General features: G+C 42.8%; 3 protein-coding genes across 4 annotated transcripts; 2 read left to right on the top strand and 1 right to left on the bottom strand.

Moving 5' to 3' along the window:
• The first annotated feature begins 1,311 nt into the window (after positions 1-1,311).
• Positions 1,312-4,600, top strand: LOC139288277 (cytochrome P450 2J6-like). The gene is made up of 9 exons (XM_070909555.1): positions 1,312-1,503; positions 1,820-1,985; positions 2,106-2,258; positions 2,343-2,503; positions 2,812-2,985; positions 3,076-3,217; positions 3,348-3,535; positions 4,108-4,249; positions 4,425-4,600. Exons 1-9 carry the CDS (start codon positions 1,312-1,314, stop codon positions 4,598-4,600), a joined length of 1,494 nt encoding a protein of 497 aa, XP_070765656.1.
• A 1,689-nt stretch (positions 4,601-6,289) lies between these two features.
• Positions 6,290-16,749, bottom strand: hook1 (hook microtubule-tethering protein 1). Of its 2 annotated transcripts, none has more exons than XM_070909553.1 (22): positions 16,633-16,749; positions 14,877-14,962; positions 14,009-14,081; positions 13,246-13,296; positions 12,726-12,858; positions 12,330-12,397; positions 12,045-12,107; positions 11,262-11,345; positions 9,892-10,055; positions 9,669-9,809; positions 9,007-9,208; positions 8,757-8,867; positions 8,568-8,655; positions 8,408-8,474; positions 8,184-8,324; positions 7,919-8,012; positions 7,676-7,707; positions 7,484-7,566; positions 7,238-7,338; positions 6,996-7,097; positions 6,814-6,882; positions 6,290-6,733 (listed from the first exon to the last, which is right to left on the bottom strand). In XM_070909553.1, the coding sequence occupies exons 1-22, from the start codon at positions 16,675-16,677 to the stop codon at positions 6,575-6,577; spliced, it is 2,157 nt and encodes a 718-aa protein (XP_070765654.1). In that variant the 5' UTR covers positions 16,678-16,749; the 3' UTR covers positions 6,290-6,574. The 2 variants fall into 2 exon arrangements, with proteins under 2 accessions (XP_070765654.1, XP_070765653.1); XM_070909552.1 differs by having other exon boundaries at positions 7,925-8,012.
• Positions 16,750-19,139: 2,390 nt separating this feature from the next.
• LOC139288319 (E3 ubiquitin-protein ligase RNF170) lies at positions 19,140-22,811 on the top strand. The gene is made up of 6 exons (XM_070909620.1): positions 19,140-19,168; positions 19,752-19,863; positions 20,337-20,442; positions 21,638-21,711; positions 21,802-21,912; positions 22,467-22,811. Exons 1-6 carry the CDS (start codon positions 19,140-19,142, stop codon positions 22,809-22,811), a joined length of 777 nt encoding a protein of 258 aa, XP_070765721.1.
• The last annotated feature ends 341 nt before the right edge of the window (positions 22,812-23,152 follow it).

Below are 23,152 nucleotides of genomic sequence, written 5' to 3'. Positions count from 1 at the left end.
TAGATTGCACCAACTTTCTTCAAATAAATCTAATATTATGCCAAAATAATAATTTGGAGGTTGCTATAATAAAACGGTGACACATGTTAACCATAACAAAATAATAAAGGGGGTAAATATACACAAATCCCTTGTTAGCACTTCAAATGTTAAATGTTAAAGAAGAACTCCACCTATTTAGTGTTCCACTCTTTGTCAGACTTATGATGGGCAACATTGATGCAGCAGAACCAGAGATATCGTCTTTTTTTATTCCACACATTCTCCTTCCTTGTCAAAACCTGGTGACTACATTACTCACAATGCAACTCAACCACAGACCGTTCAGTCGGAGATTTGAGTGTGTTAGAAAGAAGTGAGCTCACCAAACCTCTGTAGCCCGCACCTCATCTGTGTTTGAAGCCAGCAGCTCGAGGCTCAAACTCCACCCACCCCTACACATCTTTTTTTTATTCAGTAGTACTCCCCAAGACCTGTAAACAGACTTTGATATGTAAGATCAGTGTCGAGTTCCCCTTTAAAGCATAAGTCAACTGAGTACCATTGTGCTGCTTAAATTCCTTCTCCTCTCTAAAGCAACAAAATGTGAAAGACTTTTTTGACAGCAGACATTTTAGATTGTCATATAATTAATAATATTAAAAATGACTGTTTTCCACTTGGGTGAGCCAGTTCCAGGGTCACTGCATGCTGGCTCACTGTGATGGCTTACTGGGACACTTGATGAAACGGAGCCATCGTTAACAAAATAAATTAGTTTCCTGCTATGATGAGTCAAAATGTCTGCTGTGGTGGTCTATAACCAGAAAACACCAGATCAATATCATATCCCCTGTTGCAAAAGGTCAGCGGCGACAGAAATGTCAACAATGTCATCACACATTTTTGGACAAATCTGCATATTTTGTGTGATCTACTTTCTGCATAAAGGTAAGAAATAACAGTAGGCAGACAGAAATGTGAATGTCAGTGATTGGTTGGAAGTTAGCTACATTATGAAGTGTTAGACTGACGGAGGACATCTCTGAGAATAATTTAGCCTTAAGGCAACTTCTGATGTTTACAGCTGAAAGGTTTGTGTTTAATGCTCTTTACAATGCCCATTTTGTTATGGTGTGTACGTTTGGATCAGTTTTTAGGTTGTTCTTACTCTGCATTTGGTTAATGGAGGGCTGTCCCCACTCTCTGTCATACACATCATTATATCTACATAAGCGGTGAGTCAGCAGAGTACCAGCCCACGTCTAACTAGGAATGGATGATGGAGCAAGTCATCAGTTTCAGTCCATTGCTCTTCTCCTCTGCTTCACAATGTGGCTGTGTGATTTGTTTCTATGGCTTGATCTGATGGGATTGCTGCTTCTTGTTTTTGCCGTTCTCCTCGTAGTGTATTTTCTGAACAAAAAGGATCCACCTAACTTTCCACCAGGACCACCGGCCCTCCCTCTTTTAGGAAACGTCTTCAGCATTGAATCTAAACAGCCTCACATTTACCTAACCAAGGTAAGATGACGGAATCATATTGTCATATTATGCAGTGGTGTTTTTGTGATTCAATGAAAACTTGAGCAAAAGGGGGAAAAAAAAGCTATTCTGTAATAACTCCCTGACGTTAGTATGTAGTAGAGACATGTCCTCAAACAAGGGGAATTACAACGCTTCATCTGAGACTCTGCTCCAACAGAATATTAAAAAGTTTATGGTAGGAAACAATGCTAGAATCCTGCTCATGGTAAGTCACAGTGTCACTGAAATATGCATCTTATCAGAGTCACATGCTAGACAACAGGCCACTTATTCTCTTCTCCTGCATCCACAGCTAGCTGATGTTTATGGGAATGTGTTCTGCATACGTCTGGGAAGACACAAAACAGTGTTTGTGTCTGGGTGGAAGATGGTGAAGGAAGCCATAGTGACACAGGCCGACAACTTTGTGGACCGGCCTTACAGCCCGATGGTGACCAGGATTTATTCAGGCAACTCAGGTGAATCGCACAAAAAGTGCACACATGTAGTACACACATGTAGTACATCAGTGTTTAAGTCCTACAACCTGCCTCCTGATCCCAGCCCGATTAATGTTGTATCGGTTCTCTCTGTCTCAGCGGGTCTTTTCTTCAGTAATGGGAAAGTGTGGAGGAGGCAGCGGCGTTTTGCCATGGCCACGTTACGTACGTTTGGTCTGGCCAAGAGCACCATGGAGCAGAGCATCTGCGAAGAGAGTCTTCATCTGCAGGAGGCGATGGAGAAGGAGAAAGGTCGGGAAAAAACAGGTTGTGATCAACTGAAAAGCAAAAATTCACACGTAGTGTACTGTGACTGAGGACATTTCTTCTGTTCAGGTGAACCGTTTGACCCTGTGCCCCTCTTAAACAACGCTGTGGCCAACATCATCTGCCAGATAGTGTTTGGGAGACGGTTCGACTACAGTGACCCCAACTTCCAGAGCATGCTGAAGAATCTGACTGAGATGGCCTATCTGGAAGGCTCCATATGGGCTCTAGTAAGATCAAGATGGCTCAGACACAACTAACAACCTCACATGGCTATATGCACTCCTAACATGGATGAGAACCAGCATGTTAACTTAGTCATACACATTCAAAAAAGCCAATAGGAAAGTGTAACTGAGTTAGAAAATAAACAATTTTATAACATTTTCTGTAGACAAAATCATTTCTTTTGCAGATTTGTCATGCAGTCAATTGAAAGTTCAGAAAATCAGAAAATGTTGTGAGCTAGTGTGAGATCTTTACTTGCCAATGCATAAAAACAACACCACTGAATAAGTCCCGTTTCCTCTCCAAACAGCTATACGATGCGTTCCCAGCACTGATGAAACGCCTGCCGGGGCCTCACAATGACATCTTCAGCAACTCCAAATGTTTGGAGGCATCTATCAGGGGAGAGATAGAGAGGCACAAGTTGGATCTGGATCCCAGCAGCCCACGAGATTACATCGACACCTTCCTGATACAGGAGAAAGTATGGTGTTCACAATAAGCCAATCTACTGGATATATATTATATATGATATGAACTGACCGTATGTTTGTCCCTCCGCTCTGCCTGACAGAGCGACAGAAACAGTGAACTGGGTTTTGACGATGGCAACCTGGTTCTGTGTTGTCTGGATCTGTTCCTGGCTGGTAGTGAAACCACTTCAAAGACCCTGCAGTGGGGCCTCATCTACCTCGTCATGAACCCTCACATCCAGGGTGGGTGCTCAGATAAGACTCCCACAGCAGCAGCACAGGAAAAAGATTAAAAAGATACCAGAGAAAGATGTTCAGGGTCAAAACAGCCAATTTAATTGATCAATGAAAAACCTTTTATCTCACCTCTTAGACAAAGTCCAGGCTGAGATAGACAGAGTGATCGGGCAGACCCGCCAGCCCACTATGGCTGACAAACCCAACCTGCCCTACACTGACGCTGTCATCCATGAGATCCAGAGGATGGGAAACATCGTTCCTCTCAATGGACTCAGAATGGCCGCCAAGGACACGACACTGGGCGGTTTCTTCATACCCAAGGTGCATCTACATATTGCATGCAGTACGTGCCCTTATGTGTGTATTGTTGAACCAATATGATGTTGTGCATTTTGTGATGTCTGAAATATGATAATGTGGGAGAAGTCAGCTAATTGTGTAGCTTTCACAGTGGTAGCTCAAATCATACACACATGTATGTGATTCACAGCTTCATCTTTATTTTCTTTTAGCATGACTTGTCTTGTTCTTGTATTCCCTATTTTCACTATTTGTTGATGTTGCGTCATACAAAAGGCATTTAGTGTGTGCAGTGGCCAGTGTTTGTTATTGCTGGTGGCTGAAGTTTAAACTGACAACTTTAAATCCTACTGAAATATATTTTAAACACTGCAAAGTGCTTCCAATTCGTGTACAGTGATGCATGGCGTCCTCTATGACTCGTCACAAAAAGTCTTGGATCTCATGAAATTTCTTTTTTCCCTTTTCTCAATGTTCTTGTTGAGGCCTTGTTTCAATGGGATTGTACCGGGTGGGTGGTTGGGGGGTATCTCTTCTTATCCTTTTGTATTAAAAAAAGCCCTAAATCTATTGCTGTGTCTTTGTGTGTGCAGGGAACCTCAGTGATGCCCAACCTGACCTCTGTGCTGTTTGACAAGAATGAATGGGAAACTCCTGACACCTTTAACCCTGAACACTTCCTTGACGCTGAAGGAAAGTTTGTGAGGAGGGAAGCGTTTTTACCTTTCTCTGCAGGTAACTTCCACACCTACCTAATCATTCTGAGTTTGATTAAGTGCCGAAAGAATCTACTTTTGAAGGTTTTAACCACAAGGAATAATATCATTTAGCTAAAGAATGAGAGTATACAACACAGTATTTTCAACACACTAGCCTTCAGTCTTTTGCATTTGTGCTTGCTTTTTTCCAGGAAAGCGCGCATGTCTGGGTGAAGGCCTGGCAAGAATTGAGCTGTTCCTGTTTTTCGTCAGTTTGTTTCAGAAGTTTTATTTTTCCACTCTGGATGGAGTTGAGCTGAGTACAGAAGGAATCACTGGGGCCACACGGACACCGTACCCCTTTAAGATCTTTGCCAAAGCCCGGTGAATCCTGAAACTACATGCTCCAGTAAAGCCAAAAATGATACAAGTATTTAAGTCAAATCAGTCATGTCGATTATTTCCCACTTATCACTATATATGATTTCAGTTGGACTATTGCCTGCAGTACAGTCTGACTGGACTGTTCAGTGCACCTACAGTACAGAATGGATCTATCCTGATGGGGTTGATTTGTAAATTGCTGCTTTACGGTCACTTGTGAAGGCGCTGATGACACTGAATCACCTGTAAAGAAACACCTGTGTGTCAAATGATTTGTGAACGGTGTTGAAATGAAACGCAGCGAGTGTGTGCAGGTCTTCGTGTTTTTCATCTTTGGACCCAAACTGAGACTGATGCGACTGAGTGTGAAACACGTCTTTAGAAAAAAAGAATTTATTTATTTCACAAAAAAACCAAAGGATTTCAAAGTTTGACTGCTTAAATTCCTGAAATTTCATAATGCCGTCCTCACTTTTTTTCATGTACACACAAACATATAACACTACCACACGCTGAGCTACGCTGGATCGTACTTATTTTCATGTAAATGCTTTTAAATGAGCAAGAATCGTCCGCTGCAAAGGAAAATGAAAGCGCTTTGACATACATCTATCGATCACACGTGGCAAAACCATCACAACAGAATACCTCTTTAGAGTTATTGCAAACATACAGAGTGACAAGGCAATCAGCCATTTCATGTTGTAAAACTAGTGCAGTTTAACTTAAGACTCCATAAAGATTGGACAGCCAGTAACCCACAATATCAAAGAAAACAGCTGCTTCTCTACAGCGCTCTTCACTCTGAGCTACCACCGACACTAAAGCAGCCCGAAAACATGTCCATGATTAAATACAATATCGACTACAGTAATTCAAACGCTCAAGTTACAATTTGCAGGTACGGCATGAAAGCTTAACCTGGTTCTGACATTGAGGATCAGAAGCTGGTGTTCAAATCATGTTTACATTACAGCTGTACAACTTCATAGATTATAGACTTCATAGATTATTACTCACTACTAAATAAGATTCAAGATATTCAGTGAATAGAAAGGCCTGCTAGTTTTCATTTAGAGCATTGAGGAGCAGTAAGGAAGTCAAATCACACTTTAGTGTAGAAAACATGATAAATAGTAGAGTCACTAGTCCTGGATTTCTTGTGTAGGATTTGTTGTTGCAGCACCTCTGAGGCTGATTTTTACTTAATATGATTGATAGGAGTTTTCACAGCTTTACATGACAGGCTTGTTCCATTTTAGTAAAAAAAAATGTAAGTGACTAATGTTTGATGCGTAAAAGCAGTTGGTGGCCAGCACCAAATATAGCAATCATTTTCTCAAAGACATCTAAAGAACGCAACATTAGTACCCTGTTAACTGCATAGCATGATGGTACATACTTCAACAATCATCTGAAGTTAGATTTAGTCGGCTTTAGCATTCAAGTAACCCTTTAAAAAAAAATCACATTCATATATAATCTTTTTTTTTTTTTTTTTTTACAGGCTCCGATTCTGAATAAAATAGATAAGTTTTCATTTACGTTTCTCTCAGTCCTGATCGAGTACACAGCATGACAGGATAGAAGAGAGCGAAGGCTAAATTAATTATAGCAAGTATTCAGCCGAGTCTGCAGTTAGCAAAGCAAACACACGGGGCAGATGGGAAATATGCTCTATGGTATGGTTGGGAGAGTGTGTGCGCTACTTTATCTAGAGAGGCGAACACAGGTTGTGGGCTCATGCTCTATGAAGCCAGTGTGTTGTGGGACAGTATGCTAGAACCTCAGGTGGGAGACCTATAGGGGTTGTGTTTGATAAGTAAGTGCTCATTGATCCCAATTAGCTCACCCGTGACCCCTCCCCCGAGCGCTGAGAACAGATGTGTTTAAGGTCACTTGAGTGCTCACTGGTGGAAGGGAGGGTATTTGCCCATTAACTGAATAAAGGTGAGATGTTTTGGCTCTGTGACGAGGTCTACTTGGAGTTAGTGGCAGGCACACTGATGGAGAGGGCCCGGCGTGGGGCGTTTGAGACTTGCCGCTGCTGGGACAAGAAGGACTGGCCGGGGGACACCATGGAGGAGGAGCAGCCGCCGAGTCGGGATTCAATCGCCAACTTCTGAAAGTTCAGACTCTGAGGATGAAGAAAGACAAGTTTGCAGTATACGTCGAGTGTCGATAATACCATAAAAGGCAGGATATAATTGATTTTACCTTGTTATACCACGCTGTGACGATCAGCTTCTCCTCATACTCTCTCAGTCTGGCCTGCTCACACAGACGCTACAGAGGCAAATCAACCAAACACGATTTAAGCTTTAAAAAAAAATAAAAAATACTGTATGTTCATATTGCGAATGCTCAAACACTGTGAACGAATAAAAAAGCGGATTCACCTCCAGGTTGAGAATCTGCTTGTCCCGATCTGCTAACTGGTTCCTCAGAGCCTGAATCTCAGCAGTGGCTGGGTTTAGTTTAGGATCCAGTGCTCGGATCACCTACGAGCAGGAAAATAAAAGGACAGTCCTGAACAAGCCATAACAAACATACTGGACTCAACCTTGTGTTTTAAGGGATAAAAAAAAAAAAACTAGAATAAAATCCAAAAATCAAGACAAAAGACACTCTTATCACTCACATTGCGAGCTTTCTCCAGGTACATTTTGTACCTCTCTTCCATGGCCCTCATGTCATCATCCTTCTTCTTCAGAGCAGCCATCAGCTCATCCACCTTCAAGGCTTAGAGGAAAAGAAGAAATGATGAGGTTTCATATAGTTGTCATGTAGTGACGCAGCGTTGCAAAGAAGGTTACATTTTCCACCTCTGAGGTCGCAGTAGTGATGTCATATCTGCAAAATCTGTGACATGTGATTGGAGACTTACAAGTTTGAGTGTTGTCAGGCTGAAGGTCCTCCAGCAGTTCTTTCTTCTTCATGATTTCGTCCTGAGCCTCGTTCAGCTGGACCCTGAGGAAAACAAATGCCGTTTCTTAAACCTCCCTGTGCTGGATAACACAGATAGTCACTTTAAATATCTCAACTTTCATCCAAGAGTTGACCCGTAATTCACACTCACATGTGCGCATCAAGTTTCCGCTTCAGGTTTGACTGAAAGAAAAAAAAAGAGAAGATTTTAAACCTTCTATTGTGGAGTGCAAAATAAACACATTTGAAAAAATTACCTCTAAAATCAGTTTAACATTTTGGCTGAAAACATAAACTAGTAAACATAATGTCATGCCAGCACACAGTCTAAACAGCCTAATGAGATTAACTCCGTGGGACATTTTCTCTGTGTTGGTGCCAGAGCTCCTGGCACACTCACATCATCGGGTTTGGCCGCCTGACTCTGCAGAGCCCTCTGGAGGTCCTCGACCTGCTGCTGCAGCTCACTGATCCGCTCTCGACTCAGTCTGCAGATTGAGCACCGTGAAGAGGAAGGAAACATTTAAACAAAGAATGCATTTAAAAAGGAATTTAACACAACACACCAGCACACAAAACTAGCTGACAACTACAGAAGAAAAGAAGCTGTATCACATCAACCTGTTGCTGACTCACAAAGAGAGGTTAACTCTGCTAACCTGTTCTCGGTGTCCAGTTCACTGCGTGTCTTATGCGCGTCCTCCAGCTGAGCCTGCAGTGCAGCGATCTTCTCCCTCTCACACTCCTCCTGCTGCACTCTCAGCATCTTGTTCTCATGCTGCAGCCGGATGAACTTCTCTCTGAACAATCACACAAACAAAGTCACATATTTGCGCACACACACGCGCACACACTCAGACGCGCACACACACGCGCACACTACCTGTACTCAATGGGTATTAACTCAGCTGCCAGGTTGTCATGGCTGGGGCTGCTTGAAGGAAGAATCCCTACATAAAGAAAGTAGGCGCACTTCAGAATATCAAAGTGACAAGTGGCTAAGCAGTGTTATTACTGTCAGATATGACTATCAGGCGAGATACCTGCTTGGGAGAGCTGGTGCTGTTGAGCCTGAGTGCATCGCAGCTCCTCATTGATCTCCTTCAGAGACTCTCTCTCAATGATGATCCTCTAGTGGAGGGGAAGACATTTTAAAACAACAGTCCAAATATTTGTGAAGGATGTTACCGCAGCTAAAGTAAAAAAAACACGGATTTCAAAAGCTGCCACACCTCTTTCTCCTTCATCACTGTCTCATGCTTTTCCTCCAACTTCTTCATCTCAAAGGCCAGGTTGTCCGCTCGCCTTGTCTCCTCAGACAACTTCCTGTGTAGCTCCTGGACCTGACAGACAGCATGCAAAGAAACACGTAAACACAGAAAACATGTTCGGCTTTAAGAAATCTGTACTGTATGAGATTTATAACATACAAGTTATATTTTAAGGGGGAGTTTCCCCTTAATTTCTTTGCATATCACTTACCTGTCTCTTGTACGTTTCGAGCTGCGCGCGGGCAGCGTTGGCCTTGCGCAGTTCTTCCTCCAAGCTGACAGTGTTATGCATGTAGGTCATGTTATTCTCCTCCAGCAGCTTCATCTGCCTCTTCAGATCACCAAGATTCTCCAGTTTACGTTTGTACGTTTCCACTGAGGCCTCCAGCATCACGACCCGATCGGAGCAGTTCCTGCAGTGTGTGAATACAAAATAAAGAAGAATTTGGGCTTTTTTCCCCCCTATGAATTATTATACTTAATGTTGGAATATTACATTGTGTGTTCATGTTGTTTTCATGTTTCTGTTTGTTTTGTTCTCATGCAAGAAGTCTACCTATTCTCTAAAGACTATTTGTAAGCAGATGTTTGTTCCAGCCATCAGCTAATTTCACTGATTAGCACACCCTCAACCGAGGGGACCTAATCGTGAGCTGACCTTCTCTCTCTACCTAACTGGCCCGGGTGTCTGCTAGGAGGCAACATCAGACGCTGCTCCTTGAAGAAAGAAAGTAGCTAATAAATCTGCTTACTCCGTCTAGCCTTTCTTTATATGACTTGGTTTATTCATGTGGTATGCACTCTAAATCAGAGAACATACTTCAGCAGACCTGATCAGCCTGTTGCAGTGCGCCTCCCCACACGGACACGAACCTCAGAACGTCCAGCTCATCTTTGAGAGCTCGAGATTCTTCTGCCAGGCTGGTGAGCTCGTCGTTGCGGTGCTGAACCTCAATCAGCTGCTTCTCCAACTCTTCACAATGGATTCGGTAGTCATCCTTAGCGGCCTCCAGCCTGAAAAACGCAAATATAATCGCTCAGAATTTTACAACCATAATGAGGTTGCCACAGTACTCTTAAGCGGAAAGTGACACACCTGAAGTTCTCCTCCTGCAGCGCCTCAAACTGTTGCTGCAACTGGCTGTGTTTTCTTCCTGAGGGGGTGCTTGGGTCGTCGAACGTGTCCAGCTGATTGGCTCGGTCTGTCAGGACGTCATTCTCGGCCAATAAGCTGTTCCGTTCCTCTTGAAGAACAGCCACCTGTCCAGGTACAATAAGATTTAAACCCACTCTCGCAAGTGACCAAAGTTAAGGTGAATTAAATATGTACAAACAAACAAAAAAGATTTGTCTCAAGTCAGCAGGAAGAATCTGCGATGTTAAATCTCTTTGGTCAATTACTTCATGCAAAGCAGCAAACGTCACATCAGAGCATCAAAAGATACACCCCTCCCATCACAGATAACTCTCTTCCTCTCTCAGCAGTTAAAGCAAACAGTGCAGTTAATCCATGCTGGAAGCAGAGCACAGACAAAGTACACTTTAAGCAAACATGTTAATACACGCTTTGTTAGTTTCACTTCTCACCCATCATTTCCCTGATGTGTTTTTTGTTGGGTTTTCTTTTAACCATCGTTCTCTGGACTATTAGCCCGAGGTTAACTGTAAGAAACGAAACGTTTAACTAGGGCTGGGCTACATGCTGGAAATCAATATAATAATAAAAATAACAATCTCTTTGTGATACATATATATCACAATATGACAAATGTGAATAAATAAAAATAAACTGAATTTAGCCCCAGCCCCATCTTTAACTCCACTGCTTCTCCTATGAACTACACTGCAAGTCTCACACAGACCAAGATGCATCACAAAATAATGTGATGCCGCTTTTACCAAAAAATAGATGACAAAATGGTTATTATGTCGGACCGATGTTCCTGGGTGAATTACTGGAATAATACCATAAAATATTAAACACACACTGCATGACTTGTCTGGACTGAGCCATCTGTTAGCCGAGTGAGAGGAAATATTCGAGCAGCTGGTTTAGATGGGTTTAGTTTTGCCGGATGGTCAGCCACGTTGGACTTACCTCGCTGCGGCGAGAGACGAGCACGACTGGTGACAGAACAAATCAATCTGTCGAGAGTCCAGTTGAATAGTTGATCAGTGCCTATGCTGAACTTAGTCTGCCTGCACAGTGCTGAGTGAGGCCTTCTAGCAGTGGCCCAGACTGTAAGCCCACAGCCCTTCTGCCACAGCAGCTCCAGACAATGGACCCAAGCATTACAGCAAATCACACAACTCCTGTTTACACTGTGCCACAGGCATGCGTGTGTGTGTGTATGTGTGTGTAGACAGGGAGAGATAGATAGATAGAGATAGGCTAGACAGCTGTAAATGGATCACATTAATGTATATTTTTTAGAAAGTGTGTGTGTGTGTAAGCTCTGTATTCACCTGTATGTCCAGTTCTTGACAGCGTTGGGCTAACGCTTCCTTCTCTGCTAGAAGTTCAGCGAGGTCCTCTAGGGCCTTTTTTAGCTGGACAAACAAAGGAAAAGCAGAATTAACAAACACGTATATTCACATAACTTAGACTGGTTCTACTGCAATACTCAGGAGGCTTTAAAGCCCTTCTTTAAGCACTGCCTCCTCTTCAGGGATGGCCATGTTCAATTTTACCCAATGTTAAGCCTGTTAGACAGGACTCATCCCGTCGCCCTTCTGCCTGTTCAGGCAGCTGATGCCCAGAGCGTCCATATTTGCGTTCTGGGATTCTCTGCGCAGTGGTCATGCTCCTCCTCAAACAGATCCAGAAGAATGAATGCCTCAGTGATGAACTACTGGAGGTTGGACTGTCCTCCTTTGAAATGGTAATGTTAACTGTCTGCCAAAGGTTAGACTGGCTACTGATGCAGTTTATACAGTACATTAGAGCTGAAATAAATTGACTAACTGACTTGTTTTTCTCCATTTCACATCATAATAAATTGAACACCTTGGTCAATTTTAAATCTTACGATGATTCATAGACCAAATACTTACTTAATTACGGTAATTGCATTGATGTTAGAGTGTGATGCATACTTGGAATTCCTCGAGGAAAAAGTCATTTTTTATATCACACAAACTGGGCATTAAGACTGTATCTCTAAGGGTATTTCACAGCAGAAAGTATTGACTTTGTCAAAACAATAAGAAGCTCTCCCGGTTGGGAGTCTCTGTGGTAACAACACTGACCTGCTGTTCCAAGTCTCCTGAAAATTCTGCTCCAAACGGGGCCATGGTCTCTTTACTCATGAGCTGAAGAGGAAAAATGTCACTGGGTTTATGGACTCATTAGAATAGCCGAAACACAAGTGTTGTGTAACACAAGTACACCCTCTGCCCTCCTCAACAACAACTGCTGCTGCTGAAGTCCCTTTGAGACACTTAAAAGGTACAACTGCTCAGCCAAGCTTTTCTGGATATTTTTATTATCTCTAATCTGAGTGAAGGAGACACTTTGTATTAAGATGGACTGACCTCTTGTATGGCTGTCATGACAACATGCTGCACAGACTCCTCCAACGTCATGATGATCTGGATGTATTCTGGGAATAGAATGAAAGAGATTCATCGACTACACACTTCGACTGCAGCGATTATTATTTTTCAGCGTTTCTGTCCCACTTCCAAATGTAACACTGCCGTCATTGAGTTCCCAGCCAGGCTGCCTGATGGTCTCTGCCTTTGTCAGTGGCTTGGCAGGGCAATAATTAGACATTGTTAGGCTTACGGCCTTTACCTAACTGGATTTTGACGGAACAATTCCCTTTCTATCTGCACTGTACAGCACATGATTACTGTAGATATTTTAGTATCTGTCTGTGTCTAATTCATGTCCACAAATTGTGCGCCAACATAGAAGCAGCCACATACCTTGTTTATGCTCACATCTGACAGCACAGCCCAGTATGAGCTGCAGCAGCCTCCCCAGCTCCACAGGGTCTGAATGCTCCGCCACCAGGGCCAGATCTGGCATGGGGAAGTCTGAGATTTCCTGGGTTAAGACCTGATGGTACAGAGACAGAGATACTGCACTTATTCTATAAGCTCAACCTGTAAACAGCTGTGGCAGTACAGTTTTAAGAGCATTGATTAATTAAAATGTTCAATCATTGATTGATTTAGCAAAATGGAAAAAATTGCTAGGCTTCAGTTCTCCATGGTATTGTGGATGTATTGTATACCAGGCTTGAGCTGCTTGTTATTTGTTTTGATCTCAACTGCACACACTGTATTTTCCTTATGCAAGGCTCCTGGGGGTAAACAGTGCATACTACAACTCCCACAAGATTTGAATGAACGCACAGAGTTCGACTCTCAGGTACTTCTCCAAACCACCTGACAACTGTGCACACGGAGGATATTGGATATTGTGTACACGGCCGCAACCTACCTCATTATAATAATCAACCACCATCTGAAGGATCTTCTTCAGGTTGTTCATCTGTGATCACACACAAGATTATGAAATGTTATGAATTTAAGTTTAGAGTCAAAATGGGGACCAAGAGAACAAACTCACAACTGAGATTCTCTTCAAACATAATTCATGCTCATGCAATGACTTTTTAAATGTACACAAGCGAAAACAGGCCCTCTTCACAGCAGACATTTTGACTTGTCATGGTAGAGAAAGTTAATAATCGCATTAATGATGTCTCTTTTCTACTCGAGTGTCCCAGTAAGGCCAGTATGCACAATACCAGGACCCTTAAACTGAAGCAGCTACATGGAATTCAGCCGTCATTCTTTTTATTATTCATCTTCCTGCTGTGACGGGTCATAATGTCTTCTGTGGAAAAAGGCCTATTGGGGAGGGAATAAAAACAGCAACAGGGAAACACAGTCACAGCCAAACGGAGGGAGAGAGGATGGCATGCATTTTTGTTTTTCTAAATCACCCTTACATGACGTATAGCTGACATATTTGGACAAACATACATGTACACATTTCACCAGAGGAGTCAGAGCGCGGGGTCAGAGAGAGGGCTAAGCCAGGAGGGGCACCCTTGGGGCAGGCAGGAGGTCAGTGGCAAGGACAGTTTGGCAGGGTTGAAGCAAACAGAAGATTTAGCACACAGCGGGGTTCAGCGAAACATGAAGAGAAGAGTCAGAGAGGACAGATGGGGGATGGGGAGGACAGTACTGCTCTGCACCTTCAGTCTCCAGTTGTCTTCAACATCTGTTTTGATACGACCGAGCCAGCCGTCAGTGAACCAAGCTGGGTCTCTGCAACACACACAGAGGGGAACAACAGTTCATCCACACATGACTTCTCAATTAACCATGTGCCGTTCAAGGTCAAATTATTCTAGATAATATGAAATGCTGCAGTTTACTTTCTCTCAACCTTCTTTTACTTAAGCTTGTTATTTCCTACAGTACCTAGAATTACGTTTTAATAATACCTAGAAAACAGGAATGTTCTTTCATTCAGCTGTGGGTTGCACATGTAGGTGGAACAGCGATAGTAAAAGTCTCACCACTCACTCATAACACAACCTGCCTCTCTACCGTAGCTTTGGTGCATTGTGAACTCTCAAGGTTGCTGTCTGAGGAGAAAGCAGTACATCTACAATAGAGCTACATGAATCATCACTGGTGCCGATTGATGAATTCAAGAAGAATCCGTTGTTGTTTGATTTTCAGTGACTCACAGCAAAATCTGATGTTTGCTGTTTATGATTTACATGGCTGAAAAAATGTTTGCACTCAAAAACAATGAAATTCATTATCAAATAGCTTTTGTATATATAATCAGGAAATGTATTAGAAAAATGAATTGCAACTGAGTGCAAATGGGTTACAAACACAATCCTTTATTTCAAGTTTATCTTAGAGAACACTTGTGTGTGCTTCTATGACTTAACCTAAGTACTAGGCTACCTCATGTGATGTGAATTATTTGAGCCAAACCAGACTGGCTGTAAATAAACAATGTACTGCAGAGCAGCCAGATGTCATGATTAATGGGGTAGATCTGGACCACCTATATGTTGTATTCCTGCGTGTGTGTTCTCTCACATTTGATGCAGTGCCTGTGACATTGCCGCTCCAGTGGTCAGCTCCTCCACTGCTCTGCAGGGTGCAGGAGTGTTGAAGGTCTGCAGCTGAGAGGCAGAAAACACAGCATCACCATGAGGACTGGTCAACAATCCAAGGACAGTGCCTCCCTAACAGTGTTAGGGCGGCAACATGTAGAAGCACGCTGCATTACACAAGCTACCACTGAAGGAGCCTCCACAACACTGCAGATGTGCCGAGGTGCAGCGTACCTGCATCCAAACTGCTACGAGGCATAAATAAAGGATAAAAGAATAGAGGACAGGGATGCACTAATGGATGGATAACAGGATGACAGCAGATAACAGTGGCAAAGACACCACAACAGCCAGGCAAAGACTACCCTGCTGCTTAAGTGAAGATGTGAATAATTCAAGTAGCAGGCATGGTGTAAGGTGAATTCCCCTGGGCTAACATCCTTCTCCTCAAACAAGAATTGTCCAACATATCTAAAGGCTACGTAGTCAAAAATAAGACAACCACCACTGACAACATTGACACCTAGCATTAAAATTAAGTCGGACTTCCTGTGGTAACTAAGTACTGTACTTAGGTACCATTTTGATGTACTTGTACTGTTTTCCCCATTTCATGTTACTTTATACTTTAACTCCACAACATTTTGGAGTCAATCATTCCACTACATTTATTTGACAGCTTTAGTTGCTAGTTACTTTTCAGATTCACATACAGATTAAGCCACCCAGCAGGATATAAAGTAGCTCATGTTAGCGACGCCTTTACCAGCTGCAACATTAGTGATCTTCACACGTCAATGCGTCACGACTCATCATCTAGCAATATACTGTAATATATGTTTTTCAGAAATGAGCCATTTTGCATAGTATATTTTGGAGTTAATACTTATTTACTTTCACTTGTAACACAGTATTTTTACACTGTGGCACAGTATTACTACTTAAAGGGTTTTAAAACCACCATTGCTGACATGGGCACTTTTTCCCCCCTCCTAATTGGACACAACAGTGTTTTGGCATGAAATCTCTTACTTAGTGATACTGCTGCTCAACGAGGTAACTGATGAGGATATAGCCGCAGGATTTAGATGTCAGATGAACCTGACACGAGTTCTAATTAACGAACCGCTTAGCCTATTAAATACTAACCCAAGGTAGCCAACAAAACGTGAATTCACACCCATGAAGAAGAACAGGTGCAGCAACGCAAGCTAGTTAAATTACGCCTCAGGTAAATGAAGATAACTATTGTTGGCGTTAGCTGCATTTAATCAGTTACATAATGTCCACAAAAGATCCAAAGAGCGACATTCCACAAATATCTCCTGGTTAATGGGATTATAGCCCTCTAAATCTGGCGACTAAACTGAAGGATATTGTTGCCTTTGTGGCTCCTGAGTGGTAACTTTATATCTATTAGCCTGCAGTGCCAGCTCCCTGCTCCTCACCTAGCTACATGTCGTACCGGTGGACTGACACTGTTGCTAACGTTACTCTGCCTTCGAAATGAATAACAGCTGCAACTGAAGCTAATCTCCGTAATAGCGATGTAACGCTACGACAGTTGCCGTTAGATGAACTGACGACCATGAACTCGTTCATATTTGTCTCATTTTCTCTCAGCTGGTGAAGAGTGTTTTCGCCCCCCCCCCCCAACCTACAAACAGGTAAGCGAAATCGCCTCCATGGTTTCCTTCAACCAGGCGACGCATTCACGTAACGCTAAGCAAAAAACTCACCCATATTATGAGGCTCTCGGTCAGCGCCGTTTTATTCTCGTCCATTTGTTACCTTTTAGCTTAAAGCTAAAATATTTTCCACCTGTCAGCAAAGCTCTTCCGCTCCTTTCCTCTGCATTTGACCTCACCTGCTGCCGGGAGTTGGATCTCTAACGACAAAAACGTACAGTGGAGAGCCACGGCGGCCGTTCCGCCATAAAAACAACGTAGGATGTGCGCGAATGGCGCAGCTTCTTAGTTCTTTGACGTTTTACTTGCTTGCAGGCTCGGGTTGAGGTTAAGTGAGGGGGATACAAGCCGGATCCAATCAGTGTTGAGATGTGTGAAGATTGACGGCTGTTAAACCGTGCTGTAGCCAATCAGTGAACCTGATCTGTGATTAACAAACGCCCCACTTATTTGTCCCAAAATCAAAACATGTCTGATCTGTGTAACTATCAAATGGCTTTCCCTCATTAGTGGTGAATAAGCATTGTTGAGGAATTCAAGGGAATATAAATTAAATGTGTATCGTGTCATCGGAAATAAAGACTATTTTTGGAAGGTTACAATATTCAATCTGCTGCCAATACAGACAGCTCAATAAGGCCTGTCTGTGAGGCTGTCATTCCACATTCAGTTAAGAAAGTTATAACAGGCCTACTGAACAACATTGTAGTGTATAAGATCTTTGCTTGTGATAAAACTGATAACCTCAGAGAAAGGTCGACATTCAGTATGGAGTCCCCATGAACAAGAGCAGACAAAGTAAAACATGCATGCAAACATGACAAAAGCCCCAAACAGATACATTTACAGCAAACATCGAAAATGAGGTTTTGATACTTTTTTCTTCATCTTGTCTGCCAACAACACACGTGATGGCACCTGCTCAGCCAACATGAAATCTTAATTGCAGTGTGTTTCACATTTGACTAGGTGACCTACAGTAAAAGGCTACCTAACCTCACCCTGCAGCCAACAGAGAGATGATCCTGCACAGCCAGTTTTGCAGGTGTAGCTTGCAGTTGGAAACTGAATACAAATGGGGAATGTTAATCCTTTTAAACTCCATTTTATAGGCTATATCAACTACAAACAGAATCTACTAAAAGCAGCATGCCAAACGTTCTCTGACTGTAAATCATTTCTCATGAAAACAATAAACCTCCTCACGTTATCCATTTATACCTCTCATGTGAGGGTGTGTGTAATTATAATTCAGTGTGTTACAAATACTGACTGCTTTTCCAAGATAACAGATGTCACACGTGTCACCTGCTTTCTGAGCCGCAACATGGAAAATTCCAGACAAGCAGAAGATGAGATGCATCATGCGCATATGTAGCATTATCACATGTTTAATTTGAATCTGGTTGAATTTGACACAAGGCATCCTTAAATCGCCAACTAAGTGATCATTGAGCATAGCTGATGTGTGAAATGTCACACACTCCTACAATCAGTGTGTGTATGACCTGAGACTGGACTTATGGACCCATGTGGCCTGCAGGGTTAGGGTTAGCCCTCGGGCCTGTGTTTAACTGTCAGTAGGTGAGCATTGCCTGATCTCTGATTGAGAGCCTGACCCGCACCGACTGATGGCTGCTATTTTTAGATGACCTGAACTACGCTGGCTCCCCCTCTTCAGATCCCACCTGAGGTCAGGTGGAGGGCCTGTGTAAATACTTGACAGGATATTTCTGCAGCGGCTGCCATGGAGACGATTATCACATCTTTACTCACTGTCAGACACTGTCTTTTTAATCAAAGCAAATTTATTTTCTTTTACTCCTGTATTGCTGCATATTCAACACTTTTACTGTGTATTAATCCTAAAACAACGGTACAGTGTGAGAATAACAGTTGAGACAGACGTCTACCTTTGTGCCACAGTAAAACATCTATATATTTGAGAGATATTGTGTTGCAGGGTTGAGTATCTACAGCTGAGTTGCCTCTAGTGTAGTACGGTGCTAATATCAGTGACATTCACATGCATTTCACAACCAATAGTTTACGGTAAGAGTAGAATTATGTGAAGGAGTGCTGTTGACAGAGTAAACTTTGGGTAAATGATTGCCGAGGTCAGATCTAGCCTACTTAAACACAGCGTGGGAGGGATCTTTTCTTTCTTTGATCTGGTGGAAAGTCATGTGACCCCAAATAGTTTGTCTCTGACCAGACTGAAGGAGGAGAGAGAGACAGGTGGGGGGGGGGGGGCTTTTTAGGTATAATGATTTGATACTTCCACTCTAAAAGTTAATTGCAGTCTATTGTAATGTTTCATAAGTGTTATATGTTCTTTTGGAGAAGTATGCCTTAGTGCAAACCTGTGCTTCATGGATCAGACTGACATTACTGCTCCCTTTAAGCAGGAAGACTCCAGACACCAGCTGATACTGGAGGGTGTAGTTGATCATTAACAGGCAGCTCCAATTTATTTTGAACAGTGATGCCGTCAGGCAGCACTTCACTTCCTTCTAGGAGACAGAGACTACCTGTCAGCTGCTGTTTCTAGCTCAGATATGCACCCTCACCACAGCTCTCAGTCCAAGTGAGTCTCATTTTTATTACGTTTGGCAGTATTGATTGGTTTGTGTTTGTTTTCTTAGAACACAAGTGAGGTTGTGTTCTGTAACTGCACTTGTAAAATTAGTTTAGGTTTCGGGGTTTCGGGGTATTTCAGCTGGGAGAGTGTGTTTTGATCTCACGACACCCAGACTCACTCCGTCTGATCTGTTAGAAATCTGCTAGAAATGAAATAGTTGCTTAAAAGTGTAAAGTAATCCACTTCACTAGAAACTTTTCATTTCATTCAAATTTCATAAACTGTAATCACTGTGAATGTAGTTTGGTCATAAAAGCCAGATTGTGAAGTTAGGATTATTTTCAGTCAAGTTAAGATTAAACTTGCAAATGAAAGCAGGGTAAGCTTTACAATCATCTAGGTAAATGACCTTGTGGATGCAACAAGTCAGTTGACAGCAGCTGATCTGTCAAACTGCAGCAGTCAGAGCATCAGTACGATCAACCTTATCTCACAAATGGTTTGTTTTGTGTCAGTATCTCCTCACTGGCAGATATGAGATATGTTTAAGCTGTGTTTATCATTGTTGCAGTGTTGTGTCACGTTACAGGCTGGACCGTCTCCCCTCTGAAGGTCCAGTGGGTCACGGTCACCTCGGGTCATCCAGGTCTCTGGTGTGCACACCTGATCAGTCAGCATCAATGTATATGAGCTGCCACAAGGTGAGAGTTTCACTCACTCACACACAGCAAGCACAGACATGAAGCTGAGGTTTTGCAGGTTATTTCTATAAAAGAAATTTCAAAACCCACATTTTTTGTGAGGACAGGACAAGCACACAGGCAGTAAACAATATTATTAATGTAAGACACTCCTTAATGATTGTTATTGCTTTTATTAGGGTCACAGTCTGGTGGAGAGAGTTGTTAATGATCTCACTGTTTACATGTATAATTCCAGACCTTGGCCGAATCGAAAGTCCCTGAACATGTATTGTGTATCTATTATAACGTCTTTAAGCTTTTTTGAAATTTTACAGCACACAGTATCCAGAATACTAAATTTGACCATAAGATCTCTTTTAGATTTGTCAGCTCTTCCTGTGCTTCATATTTTCTTTCTTCCTATTTCCTTCTTCCCGTTTTTCACCTCTCATCTCTTAACATCTGTCTCTCTTTTCCTCTCGTCTCTTTAGGAATCTGCACAGTCATGTCCATCCACAGGCCAGGACTGGCACTGTCCAGTCTGCCTGCAGACGGCCAACTTCCCAGTCCAGACGAACTGTGGCCATTTGTTCTGTGGTACGACATTCAACACACACTCAAACACACAAAAACACAGTTTTGTTCTTTCATTCATGCATCTGTTCACTCCGTCATCTATGAGACTGGATTCATTCGTTTTTCATTCACTCCCACACTTGTCACTCACTTGTTACATCATGTGTTTACATACATTTGTTGATTCACTCATTTCATGCATTGGCTGATCAGGGCGGCATCAGTATCAGTCTGTCTGTTTGGCTTTGAATAATTAACTGTTGCCATGGTTCTCAAACTCTGCCTCTCACCCAACAGCTTTACTCAAATGATTCTTCTCAAAGGTGCACCGTTATATAAGATGTTGAGTAGTCTGTCATTCACAGAGGGACATCTGACCATGTTATATCAGCATCATATTATAGTTGGGTAAAACGTTTTAGATAGTCCAATCTTGCTGCTCAACTACCATCTTCAGTAAAGCATTAGATGATATTTCATACACAAGGGACACAATGTGTTTTAGATTAAAATTGAGAAGAAAAAAGAAGAGAAACAAAGATAAAGACAAAGAAGAAAGAAAGAAATGAATGTCTACAGCTGAGGTGCCTCTAGTGTAGTACGTTGTTAATATCTGTGACATACACATGCACTTGCGACTCAGTCACACCGAGCACACAAACGGCATGCTCAAAGTATTTGATTTATAAGATGAAGTCATCATGACTGAAAGACAGCAGAAAACAGTCACATTTTAAGGCTGTGAGAGTCTAAACGTACCTCAAGGCTGTTCTAGCAACTAGCAGCATAAAGGCAACTTCACCAGACTATAAAAGGAGAGCAGTACCAGTTGACCTGAGAGGTCTGGGAGGCTCATGGCTTTAAAGTTGATCTAAAATGTATTGTGGATCAAAGGCATTCAGTGCTTATAGACGAGCAAGTCAATTTGACTTAAAGTCAATTTTAGTGTAACCTGAGAGGAGGCCGTTATATTATTCTATTCTACAAGTGTCCAGGGGTCTCCTCAGGTTTGGTTTTATGTTTATGGCACAGATGCACACCTGTTTAAACTTGACATTACCTGCCACAGATTACAAAGATATTTCTAGGAACTACTGAGGTTCATCACAGTTTAGAATTTAAATACTGGATGGCAGCACTAGAGATGCGTTATGGTATAACCTGTTGAATGTTTGAAGAGGTGATGAAGTGTTGATTTATGTGTTTGATTCTGCAGCCCCCTGTCTGATCGCCTACTGGAGGCACGGCTCCTGGTTGGATGCAATCAGCTGCCCACTCTGCAGGCAGAAGGTACAGCGCGCATGATCCGATGAAGACACGGCATAAACAGTCGATTCAGAATGAGTGTGAACGTGGAATGAAATGTTTCCGATTTTCCAGGTCAGTGTGCTGTGCAATCTATTCAACGAGAGTCGATCAGACCGTCAGTCAAAGGAAGTCCTTGGGGAAATCACAGACTACAACAAACGTTATTCTGGAGCCCCGCGAAGGGTCAGTTCTCACAGATCCTCCACCCTTTACCTGTGTCTGGTCATGTAAAAGTCATGGCGACTTTCTCTCACAGCCTTGAATGTAACGAGGTTAGATCATGGGAAAGATGAGAATTCCTCCACCATTCTCTCTGACAATAGGTTTGGTAACAGGAATACGGCTTATGCAACCTCAGGGATTTATTGAGCTATACAACCACGGATGCCAGACAATGGGGGTGTCTGGTTAACACACCTTGCACTGACACGCCTGGTTGCCCTACCTTGGATGAGCCTTTCCCTTTTTCTACATGGATCTCCTTCACATACTCTTATATAAATAAACGTAAAAAGGTGGTGTTAAAGTACACTGGCCTTCAAAATATGGCAGGTGAATTTTGAGTTTAAATAGAAAACTTTTAAGGGAGACACAAAACCTAAAACTCTACATTTATATGCAACGAAAGACAGGAACTTATATATATGGAAATCTTGAGTGACACTCTATATGTGCTGTATCTACAAAAATGAGTTTCCTCTCTGACCTTCTTCTCTTCTGCATACTGATCCCCCCAGGTAACAGACTACCTGTGTGACGCGCCCCTCCTCCTGCAGTTACTGGCCCGAGGACTGGGCACCATGGGAGGACTCGTGTGGCTGTTTTTTTTCAGGGTGGCCCTGTGCTGCGTAGGGACCGTGGTGTCCATCTCCTCCCCTCCTCTGGACCCCGTCTCCTCCTCATCAGCAAACCCCCTGGAAACAGACCCCTCCCTCTGTGGACTGCTGGGACTCCTGGATGACCTGGTGGTGGTCATCCTGCTCCTTATCTGCGTTATCAACATCAACCAGCAAATAACGCCAGAGAGAGGACACTCTGCAAGTGGCACAACCTCACAAGGCGTAATGGGGAGTTCACTGTAGTCAGATGCTGCTGGAGCGCGTCAGTACAAGCTGTTTGACTTGGACTTTCATTGGATTTCTTCCTTCAGGCTGTAGCTAGTTGGATTAGTGGATGCAAAAATATTGACAGCAGTACACAACGGTTGAGATGTTTGACAGCGTCTGAGCCTCTCAGACTGTGGACTCGGACTCCAGGCCTGTTTGTCAAGTGTTTACAGAGCCTACGCAAGAGTGATATCTAAAATACAATGCCATGCAGTGTGCCGGTTCAGCTGTGGTCACAAATCCTCATTCCTTAAGTTCCTGAGGCCTGAAGCATTTGGGTTTGGTTGGGAGCCAAATCTTCAGTGTCCGCTGACTTG

This window comes from Enoplosus armatus, chromosome 7 (genome assembly GCF_043641665.1).
Source record: "Enoplosus armatus isolate fEnoArm2 chromosome 7, fEnoArm2.hap1, whole genome shotgun sequence".
Lineage (NCBI taxonomy): Eukaryota > Metazoa > Chordata > Actinopteri > Centrarchiformes > Enoplosidae > Enoplosus > Enoplosus armatus.
Note: the sequence above shows the minus strand (reverse complement) of the source record. Positions and strands in the feature narration are given on the sequence as shown.

Excerpts from the sequence above, each read along its gene's own strand:
- hook1 (XM_070909553.1), bottom strand. The coding sequence starts at position 16,677 with ATGGACGAGAATAAAACGGCGCTGACCGAGAGCCTCATAATATGG. Across the intron at positions 11,346-12,044 it reads CAGGAGACTTGGAACAGCAG|CTAAAAAAGGCCCTAGAGGA; the intron begins GTCAGTGTTGTT and ends TTGTTTGTCCAG. Across the intron at positions 7,098-7,237 it reads ACCTGGAGAAAGCTCGCAAT|GTGATCCGAGCACTGGATCC; the intron begins GTGAGTGATAAG and ends TCCTGCTCGTAG.
- LOC139288277 (XM_070909555.1), top strand. The coding sequence starts at position 1,312 with ATGTGGCTGTGTGATTTGTTTCTATGGCTTGATCTGATGGGATTGCTG. Across the intron at positions 1,986-2,105 it reads GATTTATTCAGGCAACTCAG|CGGGTCTTTTCTTCAGTAAT; the intron begins GTGAATCGCACA and ends TCTCTGTCTCAG. Across the intron at positions 4,250-4,424 it reads GTTTTTACCTTTCTCTGCAG|GAAAGCGCGCATGTCTGGGT; the intron begins GTAACTTCCACA and ends GCTTTTTTCCAG.
- LOC139288319 (XM_070909620.1), top strand. The coding sequence starts at position 19,140 with ATGCACCCTCACCACAGCTCTCAGTCCAA. Across the intron at positions 19,169-19,751 it reads CACCACAGCTCTCAGTCCAA|GCTGGACCGTCTCCCCTCTG; the intron begins GTGAGTCTCATT and ends GTCACGTTACAG. Across the intron at positions 19,864-20,336 it reads TGTATATGAGCTGCCACAAG|GAATCTGCACAGTCATGTCC; the intron begins GTGAGAGTTTCA and ends TCGTCTCTTTAG.